General features: G+C 37.5%; 2 protein-coding genes across 3 annotated transcripts in view; one reads left to right on the top strand and one right to left on the bottom strand.

Moving 5' to 3' along the window:
• The window catches only part of NUP37 (nucleoporin 37kDa), a 33,850-nt gene extending 23,681 nt beyond the window's left edge, over positions 1–10,169 (bottom strand). The window contains exons 1-3 of one of the 2 annotated variants that reach the window (XM_012735051.1): positions 10,108–10,169; positions 8,626–8,846; positions 960–1,084 (exon numbers count right to left, since the gene is read on the bottom strand). In XM_012735051.1, coding sequence (XP_012590505.1) covers positions 960–1,084; positions 8,626–8,781 — 281 coding nt within the window. In that variant the 5' untranslated portion in view covers positions 8,782–8,846; positions 10,108–10,169. Of the gene's footprint in view, positions 1–959; positions 1,085–8,625; positions 8,847–9,482; positions 9,916–10,107 lie in introns of those variants that run through there. The other variant, XM_004675751.2, reaches the window with a different exon arrangement.
• Positions 10,170–10,285: 116 nt separating this feature from the next.
• PARPBP (PARP1 binding protein) overlaps positions 10,286–13,187 on the top strand; it is a 38,393-nt gene continuing 35,491 nt past the window's right edge. The window contains exon 1 of the mRNA XM_004675750.2: positions 10,286–10,329. The gene's annotated coding sequence lies outside the window, so the exon portion shown is untranslated. The remainder of the gene's footprint in view (positions 10,330–13,187) is intronic.

Below are 13,187 nucleotides of genomic sequence, written 5' to 3'. Positions count from 1 at the left end.
CAGAAAATAAATTAAAAAATAAAGAGAAGAATGGCAAACACTAAAAGGATAAATCTCAAAAACATTAAATAAAACAAAAATTACATACTGTATAGTTCCATGTACCTTAAGTTCTACAATAGGCAAAATTAATTTCTGGCAATAGACATTGGACTGACTGCTTTTATAGGGGAGGAAGCACAGAGACTGACTGGGAGATGCACAAAGAATTGTTTGGGATGACAGAAATGTTATTCAGTATCAGTGTGTAGATTATACAAATGTATGTGTTTGTCAACACAAATCAAACTGTATACTTAAGAGATGAGAATTTCACGGTTGTCCCTTAGGTAAAAAAAATTAGGTCAGGTCAGTCAGAGTAAGTTATGGTTGCTAAATACTATTTACCAAATCTCTGAGGTTAACATTTGTGGAAGCAAGATCAGGGTTTTGTAAATAACCTGTCATATTACTCCTTAAGGAAGAAGGCCTCATCAGGTACTTTAAGGTTTTTTTCAAAAAGCAATCATTCTTTCAAATGCTGTATAAAAGTTGAAGTCCAAGGAGGAGAACTACAATTTTATGTATTGTTAAACATGAAGAAATGACGTTAGCCTGTGCAAGGGACAGTAAAGTATATTCATGACTTGAGCAAATATATTTTAACAGAATAGTACTTTTAAGAAGTGGTACATTCACTAAGTCTACGAAGACTTCAAATGATTTACCTGGCAAATCTCAGGTAAAGAATTTTGTAGTTAGGCCCAAACACATACTTAAGGTATCTTTTCTATGGTTGCATATTTAACTCATAAATCTGGACAATAAACTTAAATTATGAACTAGCAGCCAATGTTAAAATACCTAATCTGGATATGGGGGTAAAAATGGAATCGGAGGAAAAATTTCACTAAGAGCAAAGGTTTCAGATCAACACAAAGGACATTTACAAATCGGGCATTTAACAATTTTAACCTTACTTGATTACTGGAGGCAATGAATCAAGTCTAGTCTCTGGGCTCCAAGCTATCCCATCAACCCTGACTCCATGATGAAATGTTCGTAGTGTTTTATACTGAATTCCATCAATGTCTGCTTCTTCTTCCTAAGCATACAAAGAAAATGTCTTAGTAACTTCTTAGAACAATGTAATATTCTGTTTGACCTTTTGAGAAGGTCAAAACAGATTAGACATTAAGACTTAGCTAGTTTTTTGAACAAAAACAAAAATCTTCAAAAGCTTTCCAAGCATTACAACACAATTCTTTAAGGTAACTAAAACAAACAGTAAATATGCTATACTTTATCTCAGGAGACATTTTATTTCAAATAGAAACACATTTCATTACAAAACCGAAGAAAATGAATGTCCCAAACATCAGAATATTTTAGATAATGAATCAATATGGCTTATCAACTGACAATATAAAATAATAAACTGAACTTAAAGTTTTGATTTTCTTGAAAACTGTTATTATGAGTATTGATGATTTTCACAGTATTAAATACAGTATAACGCATGGATAAGATGCTATAAATTGTTCATTGATACCATTACAGCTTATGAATAGAGAATATGCAAACAACAACAAGCTGGTTTAGTTTTTTTGATATTTGATTATGAGTTAGGTGCTTAATAAAGGCAGTTAATTTACCTACTTCAGTACTACTAAAATTATTTCATTTTATCCTTGTGGGAAGATGAGGAAAACAAATGAAAAAGTCATCAATGTCTGGCAATATGGATAACAGCCTAAAAAGTTTTTTCATTACAGAAATAATGCAAAAATTAAATCCAGATAAGCAACTCAGCACTGAGGCATGCAGCTATCTGAAGGACATTTGTCCACATCCAGTAACTGTTTCAGTTGGTAAGGGACAAAGATAAAACTTAGTGCTTGCACAAGGAAGGATGTAAATCAGAAACTTCAGTGTAGATCCAGGACCTTAAAAGGGGAAGAAAAAAAAAAAAACACCCAAAACTAAAACTTACAGAAATGTTACGCAGTACCAGTGTGTAGATTATACAAGTGTATGCCTACATGGGTAAAGACTCCAAAATAGAAGCCACTTTTGGGAAATCTCAACCATTATTTGGTGCTAATATAAGTTTGGGTCTTGAATCATATCCTCCAGAAAAAAGCTGTTTATTTCAAAAGAGTAGTGGCTACATGCACTGGACAAAGGCAAATTCTCTTTAAGGTGAACAGGTAACTGTTTAATCAAGCATGATCTTACTTGCACTCACTCCTACATGTGAAATAAATACCAGACAGAACCAAACCTGCAATGATGTCAGATAAACAAAACTCTATACAAGATACTTTTGAGAAATAACAGATACTAGAAAAATATGAGTAAGCCACAAATGATTACCAAAAGTGAAATGAAAAAAAGAACTTTTAGGTGAAAATATTAATGGGTGAAAAAACCCAACCAACTAATACGTCGAGCAATTGGAAGGCACATTTGAAATAATTACTCAAAAAGAAGACAAAAATAAATTCTAAGAGGGATTTCAGTGACAGTATTCAAGCCCCAAACTTATATTAGGACCAAATAACGGCTGAGATTTCCCAAAAGTGACTTCTGTTTTGGGGTCTTCACCTATGTAGGTTCTTTGCCCAGAAGTTTTAATTTGGGTTGGAAAGGAGCAAATAGAGAATGGGGAAAGAGTCAACATTTGAAGATATACTGCAAAAGGGGGCTTCAAAGAGATTGTTAAAGTTCCATTCCCGAAGCTAGGGAGTAGGCATATATGGAATTATTTTATTATTATTCCTTATTTCTTATGTAGACAAAATATTTAAAATAGTTTTTCTAAGCTTGAAATACTGTGATTTTTTACAATAAACCATCATTATTTAAATCAATACTATAACTGGGTCCAGAGAATAAAGCAAATTTTTTTTTAGACAAAATTGCTCAAGAAATCTTTATTGAGTAGTCTTTTTCAATAAAATTTGTAGGACTACAAAATATTGAGAGGGAAATAGTCCAGAGAAGGTGAAACTTGATATTTGATGGAATATATGTGTGTCTCTGTGAGCAGGAATGATTGGAAGGTTGTTTTAAGAATTCTAGTCACCCTGACAATAAATGCAAAGGTTTATAATGTGTACGTATATTGAATTCTAGCATGTGCTAATTTTTCTAGGCTAGCCTTTGGGATCCTAGCAAAGTCATTTCAGATATATTATACTATTTTGTCTATATAATTCAGATACCCCTTGAAACTACTTTTAAATTTCAGGTGAACTTAAGAGATAACAGCAAAATGTTTTTCCACAAATGAAAAAGGAAATAAAAATGTATTGTCAAGGAAAAAAAACAGTAAATTTTTATTACTTCATAATTTGTGCATGTAACTGTATAGTTAAATAATTGATATGCCAAGGAAGCAACCACTATGCAATTTAAAATTAAGTTTAGGAGCCTCATCATAGCTGATTTCATAGTGGGTTACATCTATTTTCTACATTTGACAAATAAAACTTCTATGAAGTTTTTAACCCTCAAAATACATGTTAATTTGCTACTTGACAATAGTGTTGACAATTAAGTCAGAATCTGCGATCCAGAGTATGTACTAGATGGCTGTGGAGATAAAGAAACCACAGGGACTACACTACATAGCCTTGCTTTATGTATTACCAGGCAAACCTTTTATTCCCTGGCACCAATGTCTGTTACTGAGCCAACTAAAAGGTCAGGGTGTGTGTGTGGTACAGTCAGAGACAAATGCTATTTCGGGTTTACTTTGGGGTGTAGGCAGTATTGTATAGGCAGGAAATTAAGATACTTTGGAAAACTTGTTCTAACACAAATGATTATACAAGGTTCCAGCATATTTGAGGTTGGGGCAAACCCAGGTTGATGAAAGGACTACTCTAAGGGTTTGAAACTGGCAGGCCCTCTCACTACACCCGCCAAGAACAAATACAGAATTTCTCTTAGATGAGACTGTAAACTACCTAGTCCACTTCTTTCATCTAATGCTTGAATCTCTAGTAGGCCATTTTGCACAACTCTCTCTCTGAATACTTTCAGTGTGGGGGAACTAGCTATTTATTGAGGTGCACTCATTCAATTTGGGGTAGCTATTATTATTAGAAGAGCTCTCCTCAACCTGACACCAACATCTATTTCCAAGTAAATTTTATTAATTGCTCAAAACTGTGCCCTCTGGACATACAAGGAGTCAACAGAGCAGTGATGGCAAATATCTGGCCATAGCTGATTTCTCTGGGTGAATATACTCAAAGCAGTTGACTCAGCATCAGTCGTAAAGTACCAGAAGTCAACAACTCCAAAGAGAAATGCAAATAATAAAATCCACTGTTAACATTTTAAGCCTAAAATTACCTCTTCACCAGGACAGATTTAAATATTTTAATACCACTCTGAAATAAGTCATCCAAAAATTCTCTCTTTTGAATCACAATATATGGTTAAGAACTAAAGTAAAGATTATTGTCAATTGATAGCAACAACTGAGCTGTGCTATGTAAACTGTAGCCACTAGACACAAGGGGCTATTAGGCACTTAAAATGTGGCTTATTTCAGATGAGTTATGTATATTATATAATGGCAAAATATATAGATTTCAAGGGTTTAGTATACAATATATAAAATATCTTAGTGATTTTTTTACATTGGACATAAAATATTTTGGATATGCTAGGTAAACTATGTATTATGAACACTTCATCTGCATTTTATTTTTGATAATGTGGTTACTATACTACTTAAATTCATATTTATGGCTCACATTATAGTTCTATGAGACAGCACTGAATTAGTTTCCTTTGGTACTTTAATCATTGTTTATGGTGACTAAAAACTGTAAGACACAATTTTCCTTTCTAACTCAGCAGTCCATCATTTTACGACTTTACACATCTTTTGTCTTGACTCAATTTTAGCTTGTTCAATCTGATCCATTAATCCAAATTAAATTTTAGCTGTTCAACCTGGCCCAGAATCCAATCTATTAAATGATGTTTGGATCTGAGCAGTCTGGCATACAAGTGCTCAATAAATGTCTGTCAAATGAAGCCTGTCACCTCAAGCACTAATGTGAAATCCTTGGTTTCACATTATATATAAGAAAATGCTTACTCAAATTAAGTGCTCTCATCCAAGTCTCAACAGAGACTTCAATTTATTATTGATGGTCTTTTGAACTGATTTAGAAACTTTTATACTCCTTTTGTCCTTTAAATATACACATATGCACACACACACACGTAACTTTTCTAAAAATTTTCCTATTGTAGTGCTCTACATTTAAACATTTCCTTGAGGGTAAGGTCTATTATTATTTTTTAGCACCAGGTCTGCATGTAATATGTGACAAATACATGATACCAATCAATAACACTATTCAACCCAAGGATCGCTTTTCTGGAAGGAATGTGGAAATCTTTCTATTTAAGTTTCTTTCAAGATAAGAGGGAAGCACAAAATTTGGTGCTACGGATCTTGACCTTTATTTAGGTTTCTTTCAAGACAAGAGGGAAGCACAAAATTTGGTGCTACGGATCTTGAAGAGTCTAACATGACAGAATCGGAAGTGTTTAATTAGATAAAAAAATAAATTCAAGGCAAGAAATATTTTATTCTGACTTTTCAAGAGCAAATTAATGGAACTCAATTGTTTCTAACTGTCTGAACTACAGCTTCAATCTCTCTGAATAGCAAAGTATAAGGAAAAGAACAGGTAATGGAGTCTAGCCAATGAATTAGAATGAAGAGCCCAGAAATAAACCCACACTCCTGGTCACAGGAGCAACAGTATTCACTGGAGAGAGGAAAGTCTCTTCAGTAAATGATGCTGGGAAAAGTGGATAGCCATACACCACAGAATGAAACTAGACCTCTAACCATCTACAAAAATTAACTCAAAATGGGTAAAAAATTTGGAGGCAATACCTGAAACCATAAAATACATGGAAAAAAAAAAAACCAGGCAAAATACTTCATAACATGGGCTTTGGTCACGTCTCTGTCGATTTGTCTTCCAAAGCAAGAGAACAAAAAGAATATAAACAATTTGGACTACACCAAACTACAAAGCTTCAGCCAAATAAAAGGAACCATCACTAAAATGAAAAGAAACCCTACTGAATGGGAGAAAATATTTGCACAACATACATCTGACAAGGGACTGATATAAAAGACCTGGTTAGAACCCTTATAACTCAGCAAAAGAAAACAAGTAACTCAATCAAAAAATGGGCAGAAGAGTTGAATAGTTACTACTCCAAAAAGGTGGACAAAGGCACAAGAAAAAGACCATCATCCCTTTTCACTGGGGGAATGCAAAGTAAGACCACAATGACATAACATCTCACATTTGTGGGAATGTCTCGTATTAGAGATCAGACTCCAGTGGCTGCTGAGGCTGCGAGAAAAAGGAGCCCTTGGACTGTGGTGGGAAAGTAGACTGGTATTGTCTCGAAGGAAACAGTATGGAAGGTTCTCAAAATACTAACAACTGATCTACTATACTCGGCTGTAAAAAGAAGATGAGCTCTCACCACCTGTGACAACATGGATGGGATCAGAGTGGTTAATGCTAAGCAAAGTCAGTCAGAAGGAGAAAGGTAAACACTGGGTGGTTTCACTTCATGTGTGGCATATAGAGAAATAAAACAAAAGGTGACATAAAACCAGACCAACAACAAACCCTAAAGATCTGATTATGGAACTGAGACTACTGATAAGGGTGGGGAGAGCCAGCAAACTGGGTAGGGCACAGTGGACTGCAGCGGGGGACTTTAGGCACAGGTGAATGTGTGTGGTAACATACACCTGAAGAGTATAAGCCGATGCCTCTGAATCCCATACAGTGTTGTAAAACAATTTTACTTCAAAGTAAAATATTAAAAGAATGGGTCTCTCTCTCGTTTTACATATACTAGTCATACAAATCCATGAACTTCTTTAAAGGAGAATAGAAAACCCATGAGGACCAGGCCAGTGTATGTTCAATATTTGGCACAGAATAAAATTTGTGTTTTCTGCTTGGCAAATTAATAAGTCTTTAGATAATTTAGGCCTAAGAGCTTTCCATCAGTGTCACATGTCTGCACATCAGCAGGGACAATGCATGACCACAAATTATAATGGAGCAATAAATTTTTGCTAGCTTTTTTACTTTTTACCTCTGCTATCAATCATTTCTGCCTCTTTTCCTAATTTTTTCTCCCTTGCTGATTTTTCCCCTCAGTGTTTCTTAGCTGAACATAAGCTAGACGGAAAGTGTATCTTTTAGTATTTTTAATACAACTTCATGTTCACAGCTATTAATTTAAAAAATAATGATGTAACAAGTTAGTTTTATCTGTAGGGGGCTGCTTTATTCTTTTGTAGCTTAGTAGGCTACTAAAGTGTTTCATGTTATTTCTTTCAATCATGTGATTTCTTTTTTTTTTTTTAATGATCCTACCCTGGTAGTCTAGCTGAAGTCAGGCTGAGGGTCATATTTGGCATAAAAGCTAGCAATTCTACCTCGATCCTAAGGGACAATGTGGAATAAGGCAAGAGCACTTATACCAGCAAAGTGAAGCCTTAAACTCATACTTTCCCATTAGGATAAATATGAATGCAATCTAATTTTGTATAATTTTATACACTACTGTACTACTGCAAAATGCTGGTGCATTTATGATGTTAAAACACTGTAAAATACTGCCTGTTGGACAAAGGAGGAAATAATATTCATGTTTATAATATCACTTTAGTGATACTTTAAACCATTGAAAATTGGTCACTGCCACATACCACAAAGATTAACCTTAATTTGCTAAAGAATAACATTCTGGTAAACAAAAATGCACCAGAGATTTTTTTAGGGTTCAACTGTCATTGTTCAAAATCTGCCTCCAAGTAGAACCAGCTTTCCTGTAAGAAAACATGGTCTATGTTCACCACAAAGCAATCTACTTTGGTGAATCAATGTGGGTCTATGCCTGAGTGTCCCCACTGACCAAATCTATGACAGTTAAAACACGTGTATGTATTGTGAAGTCCAGATACTTTCAAAGAATTTTATGTGTACTAACTCATCATATTTTCACAAAAACCTATTTGTTTTCCTCATTTTATAGAAGAGGGGTAAGTACCTGCTTGAGGTCATTTGTTAAGTAAAGCTGCCCAGGTGTCTTAATGAGTATGCTAAGCTTCTTGCTCAATTAGTATAATCCCACCCTTTGTATACTCTAGGTGTATGCTTTAGATATATATAAAAAAACATTCTACTAGGAAAGCACAATATCATGAAATAGCTACGAAATCTCTGGAGGGTTGTTTTCTGAGCTCTCAACATTAACTTGCTTCCTATGTCAAAGAGGAAGGTAGAGAAGTTGGATTAAGTTATTAGACATCATTTCAATGGTATTTTCCTTGTATATACCAAAAATCAGTTGATCACAATCTTCCTTACCAGAATATTTCATTACAAATCATGAAACAACAGAAAAGTCTTGTCTTATTCCTTTTTCACTACTGCACAAATCTCAACAGGGAAATATCTTTCCTTGTAATTCTTCATAAAATTTCACATTCGAACTCAACATACCATGTAAGCTTTCTGATTAGTGAAATCCTTTCAGTCCTTCACTGCAATTTTGTACACTGACCTGAAATGTACACATGCCAACGACCACGTAGTTATTGCCACCATACGCAATTAGATTTCCTGAATCCCCACTCTCAAAGGGATTAAATTCTACCACATGCACATAATCTTCACAGTCCACAGTGTAGGCAGCATTTCTTGTGGCATTTTGCTTCATCTTCTATGTCAGGACTTGAGCCGTTGTAAAAATAAAGTAGCCTTCTACTGGACAAGGTCACGAAACTGTGGAATATAGCACAGACAAAGAAAACACCAAAGGGTTAGTCACTTTCAGCAAATGAATCAAGATAAGGTTATGGTACTGCAACTGTTCAAAATAAAACAGTTCAAAATAAAACCTAAGTACTGAAATATTCTGTGAAAGACACCTGTACATTAAGTCACCATAAAATTCCACTCAGATGATCCAAAAGATATACTGAGTGCTTGAAGATGGAATGACTTTAACAAGTATATTCATAAAAAAATCCGTGATAGCTCACATTTACAGGGCACTATTTGTACGTTTCCTGTTAAACATTTTACCAATATGTTTACACTTAATACCTGCAAAAACCTCAGAGGTGGGTACTTCCTATGTTGTACTTCATCATTCTACAGATGAAGGAACTGACACTTTAGGAGGTTAACTAGCTTGCCATGTTCTTAAGACAAGCCAGAATTTTAAAGACTGCACTGTGCTGGAGACGAGGGAGTTAGAGATGAAAACACAGTCCATCCTGAAGGAGATCTCAAACCAGGAACAGCTAAGTTTCAGTGTGAAAAGCACTGTCAGCAGATACACAAAAAGGACCTGGAGGAAGGAGTGCTGACTGTGACATGAAAAATTTTAAGACCAAGCACAAAACTTCAACTAACCTGTGTTGGCCTGGTGTGAACTGTGGAATTAGCCTTCCCAGATGAGGATTTAGGGGTTCAAAGAGGTTTTTTTTTGGCTGTTTTTTCCTAAATTGGGTTAGGGAGTTGTCCTGAAAACAGCTGGGCTCAACAAACACATCAGTTACTTGATGGGTATTATTGTGGATGAGATGAGGGCCAGCTCAGGGCGTTTATAAACTAGTAACAGGAGTGGACATCCGGGAGTGCACGTTTCTGGGTGGACAGCAGGTGTGATGCCCTCGGAGGCAGAGCGGTGTAGAAGGGATAGGCTCTATACAGGACAAGAGGCGCCCTACTGCTCATCCAAGTGGCATCCAGCCTCATTACATCCTCAGGGTCCCACTGCACAGCGGCTGGCTGGATTTGCCCCAGTTAAACTGGAGAGCAGAGGAAGGGGAGGACAAGAGAAGTCCCAGCAAGAAGCCCCACAACTACACCCCCGGCGGGCGAGTGCCGCAGGACCCCTCTTCCACCTCCCCCAGCCCAGGATCGGAGGGACGAGGGGAAGGAGGGTTCGGTTCTGGAAAGGTAGTACCCCGCGATAAGTGGGTGGGAGCGCAGGGCGGCTGGCTGTAAAGCTGCTCCGGCCCCGCACGATACGCACCGGAGGGCGCCAGGAAGCAGGCGGAAGAGAACAGAAACCACTGGGGCTGCCGCGGCGCCCGTACTTCTGCTTCCGGGTCAGAGGGCGGCCGCGGTGATTGGTTCTCGGGCTCTCCCGCGATATTTGAACTGGTCTTAGTCACAATTATAGCTGCAGCGACTGTGCTGCGGATCGGACCTTTCTTCAGTTGAGTGAGCGCCCACAGCTTCCAGCCCCGGCCAGGTCAGTCTTGCAACTTCCTTGCTCGCCTTTCACACTCAAAGTACAGATTCAAGTCGCAGCCCGTGAGAAGGATTATTTGGTGACAGCCAAGCTCCGTGTGACCATCTGTGATATTATTTGTGCAGCGGCTTCGCGCTGGGGTCTGGTTGGGGGTTCCCAGTATCTAGTGGTGGTTGAAGCTGGAAGATTCTGAGGAGTCTGCAGACTGGAAGACTGACACCCACGATGAACTGATGAACTTAGATTCATCAGTTTGGCAGAAAGCTAGGGTTCCAGTTCCCAGACACGCAGCTCAGTAACTTTCGCCCTCTACCTGTTACATCTTCCCATGGAAAATTTAGTTTCTTCGTTCTGACAATGATAACAGCAAGGACAGCTCTATTTTGATTGGGCACTTAGGAAGTGCCTGACACTGGGTGGATTATTTTCGTGTCTTCCTAATGTGTCAACGTTAAGAGACTGGATAACCTCCCGGTTTTGCAGATAAAGGCATTTTGTTCAACAGAAATTTTAAATACTAAATGACAGACAGTACTGAATCCTTGCCAGTCTGACTCAGAAGTGTAGTACTTTTTTTTTTTTTTAAAGATTTATTTATTTATGTTTATAGAACTGGGGTGCAGACCAGAGATGTAGGGGCATTGAGAGGATTCACCAGAGGCAGAGCGGGGAGCAGAACAGGCAAAATGACAAAGTACACTGCTGAGGGGAGCAGTGGGAGGGTCAGAAGAGGTCTGAGCCATGTGGGTCACGTGGGCAGGGGATCGAACTAGTGCTGTAGCGGCTCAGTAGAGCTTCATAATATGGTGCTTTAACCTGTTGTACCACCAGAGAGAGCCCAGTGTAGTACTTGTAACCAACTCACGATGCCTGCCTCCCCAGTGACAAATTCTCATTTCATTATTTTTACTCCAGGGCACCTTGAAACTCAGTTTTTACAAACAAGTGTTTCTTATCGCCGTGCTGACACTTTCTCCTATTTTTCCATGTTGTAGCCTGGTATGCAGAGTGCTTGCAAATGCTTTCTTTCATTGACTCCTCATGACTGCTTGGAAGGTATTTCTGTTTACTAGGTGATCATGTCTCTTAGGCAGTCAGGTGTAAAGTGTATACCTAGGATCTAGCAATCCACTAGCTACAGGAAGAACTGAAACTGGACCAGGGTTGGCAAACCCATTGCCTGTTTCTGGGCAGCCAGTTTTTGATCTAAGAATGGACATTACATGTTTAAGTGGTTTGAAACAAATCAAAAGAAGAGTATATGTGAAAGTTGCATGCAATTCAAATTTCAGTTTTCAGAAAGGTTTGTTGGACCTTAGCTATGTTAGATGACTGTGTATTGTCTATGGTCATTTTCACACTGCAGTGTCTACTTGAGAAGTTGTGGTAAGCCGCAGGGCCTGCAGTCCTCAACTACTTTCTTTTCAGCCCTATCCAAAGTGTGTTGAGCCCTGTTGAGACTGTTGGCTTTTGTATGTGCCAGACTCTGTTGTAAAAGCTTAACATGCACTTATGTCATTTACTTTTTACAAAGCTGTAAGATAGAAGCTATTATTTTCATTTTCAGTTCAAGGTTGCTGAGGCACAGAGAGGTGAGATAACTTAGCCAAGATCTCGCAGCTAATAAGTGGTGGAGCCAGGACTCTGACAAATCTAATTGCAGATTAGTCTTCATTCTCAGCAATTTGAAGTCATAATATATTTAAATAGCACCAGTAAATAATTGACTGCTAAAAGTTATTTCAGGTAAACGGGTCATATCATGGAAGCTTTGCTTCTTCACTTTTTTTCCTTCAAGAGATGAAAGTAATGTTTTGGAGAGAACTATGATTTAGATGCTTACAGAATTTGTATTTATGTAGATATATTAATTTGTAGTTTTTCTACCTATATCTTTAAATTTCATTATTGTATCTATAAATTAACATTTCAAAATGGTACTACATACCAAGTATGTAGGAAACTTCTGGGATTCTGATTATGGTGCATGAAAATAGAACAAAAGATAGCAGAAAGAATAACCAAATGTAACATGTATAATAAAATAGCGAAAATAAAATAATAGCCTATGAATATGTTGGCGACCAGGATACTTGAATGAAAGTAAGAAAAAAAAATTGTAGCAGTCTTATCTGTAAAATCAGAGAAAGAAATTGAGAGCCTTGTATAATCCTGGGTATATAAAACATTGAAACTATGTTAAATTATTTTGAACGACCTTTGTCTGCACCAAGAGAATTTATGTGATGTAGTGATTGAAGAGCACACCTGGTGGAGTGAGGCATCGTGGGTTTAGGTCTGTTTGGTCACTAGCATAGTGACATGCGATGCCTCATCCTTCAGAGGTAAGGATAATAATAGGCCCTCTAGATAAGCTATGGCGAAGACTGAATGAGGTATTAAACAGTTAGCTTTTGAGAAAAATCTGGTATTAAAGAAGCTCCTAAATATTAACTTAGTGCATTTATTATCTATTGGTGTACAACAAACCACCCCCAAAATGTAACTTTAAAACATCTATTTATTTGCTTAGGATTCTGTGAATCGGCAGTTTGGGCTGAACCTGCTCAGCTAGGTAGTTCTGCTGGCCTTGCCTTGGGTCACTCACATGGCTGCAGTTCATTTGGCAGGTTGATTGGGACTAGCCAGTCCCATATTCATTCACATATCTGTGAGTTGGTACTGGTTGTCAGCAGGAGTGCCGCAGCTCAGAGGGCCTTTTCAGCTGGCTGGGTTGGCCTTTTCTAGGTGGCAGTCTGGGGATGGCAACAGGGTGAGAGCTAACACTGCAAGGCCAGGACCACCCCAGGTTGGATGGTTTTCTAAGAGAACTCAGCAGATATTTATAAACATACATA

Source organism: Condylura cristata, unplaced genomic scaffold, assembly GCF_000260355.1.
Source record: "Condylura cristata isolate star-nosed mole 26May11 unplaced genomic scaffold, ConCri1.0 scaffold00004, whole genome shotgun sequence".
In the NCBI taxonomy this organism is placed as follows: domain Eukaryota; kingdom Metazoa; phylum Chordata; class Mammalia; order Eulipotyphla; family Talpidae; genus Condylura; species Condylura cristata.
The sequence above is the reverse complement of the archived record's forward strand: the minus strand, read 5'-3'. Positions and strand labels throughout refer to the sequence as shown.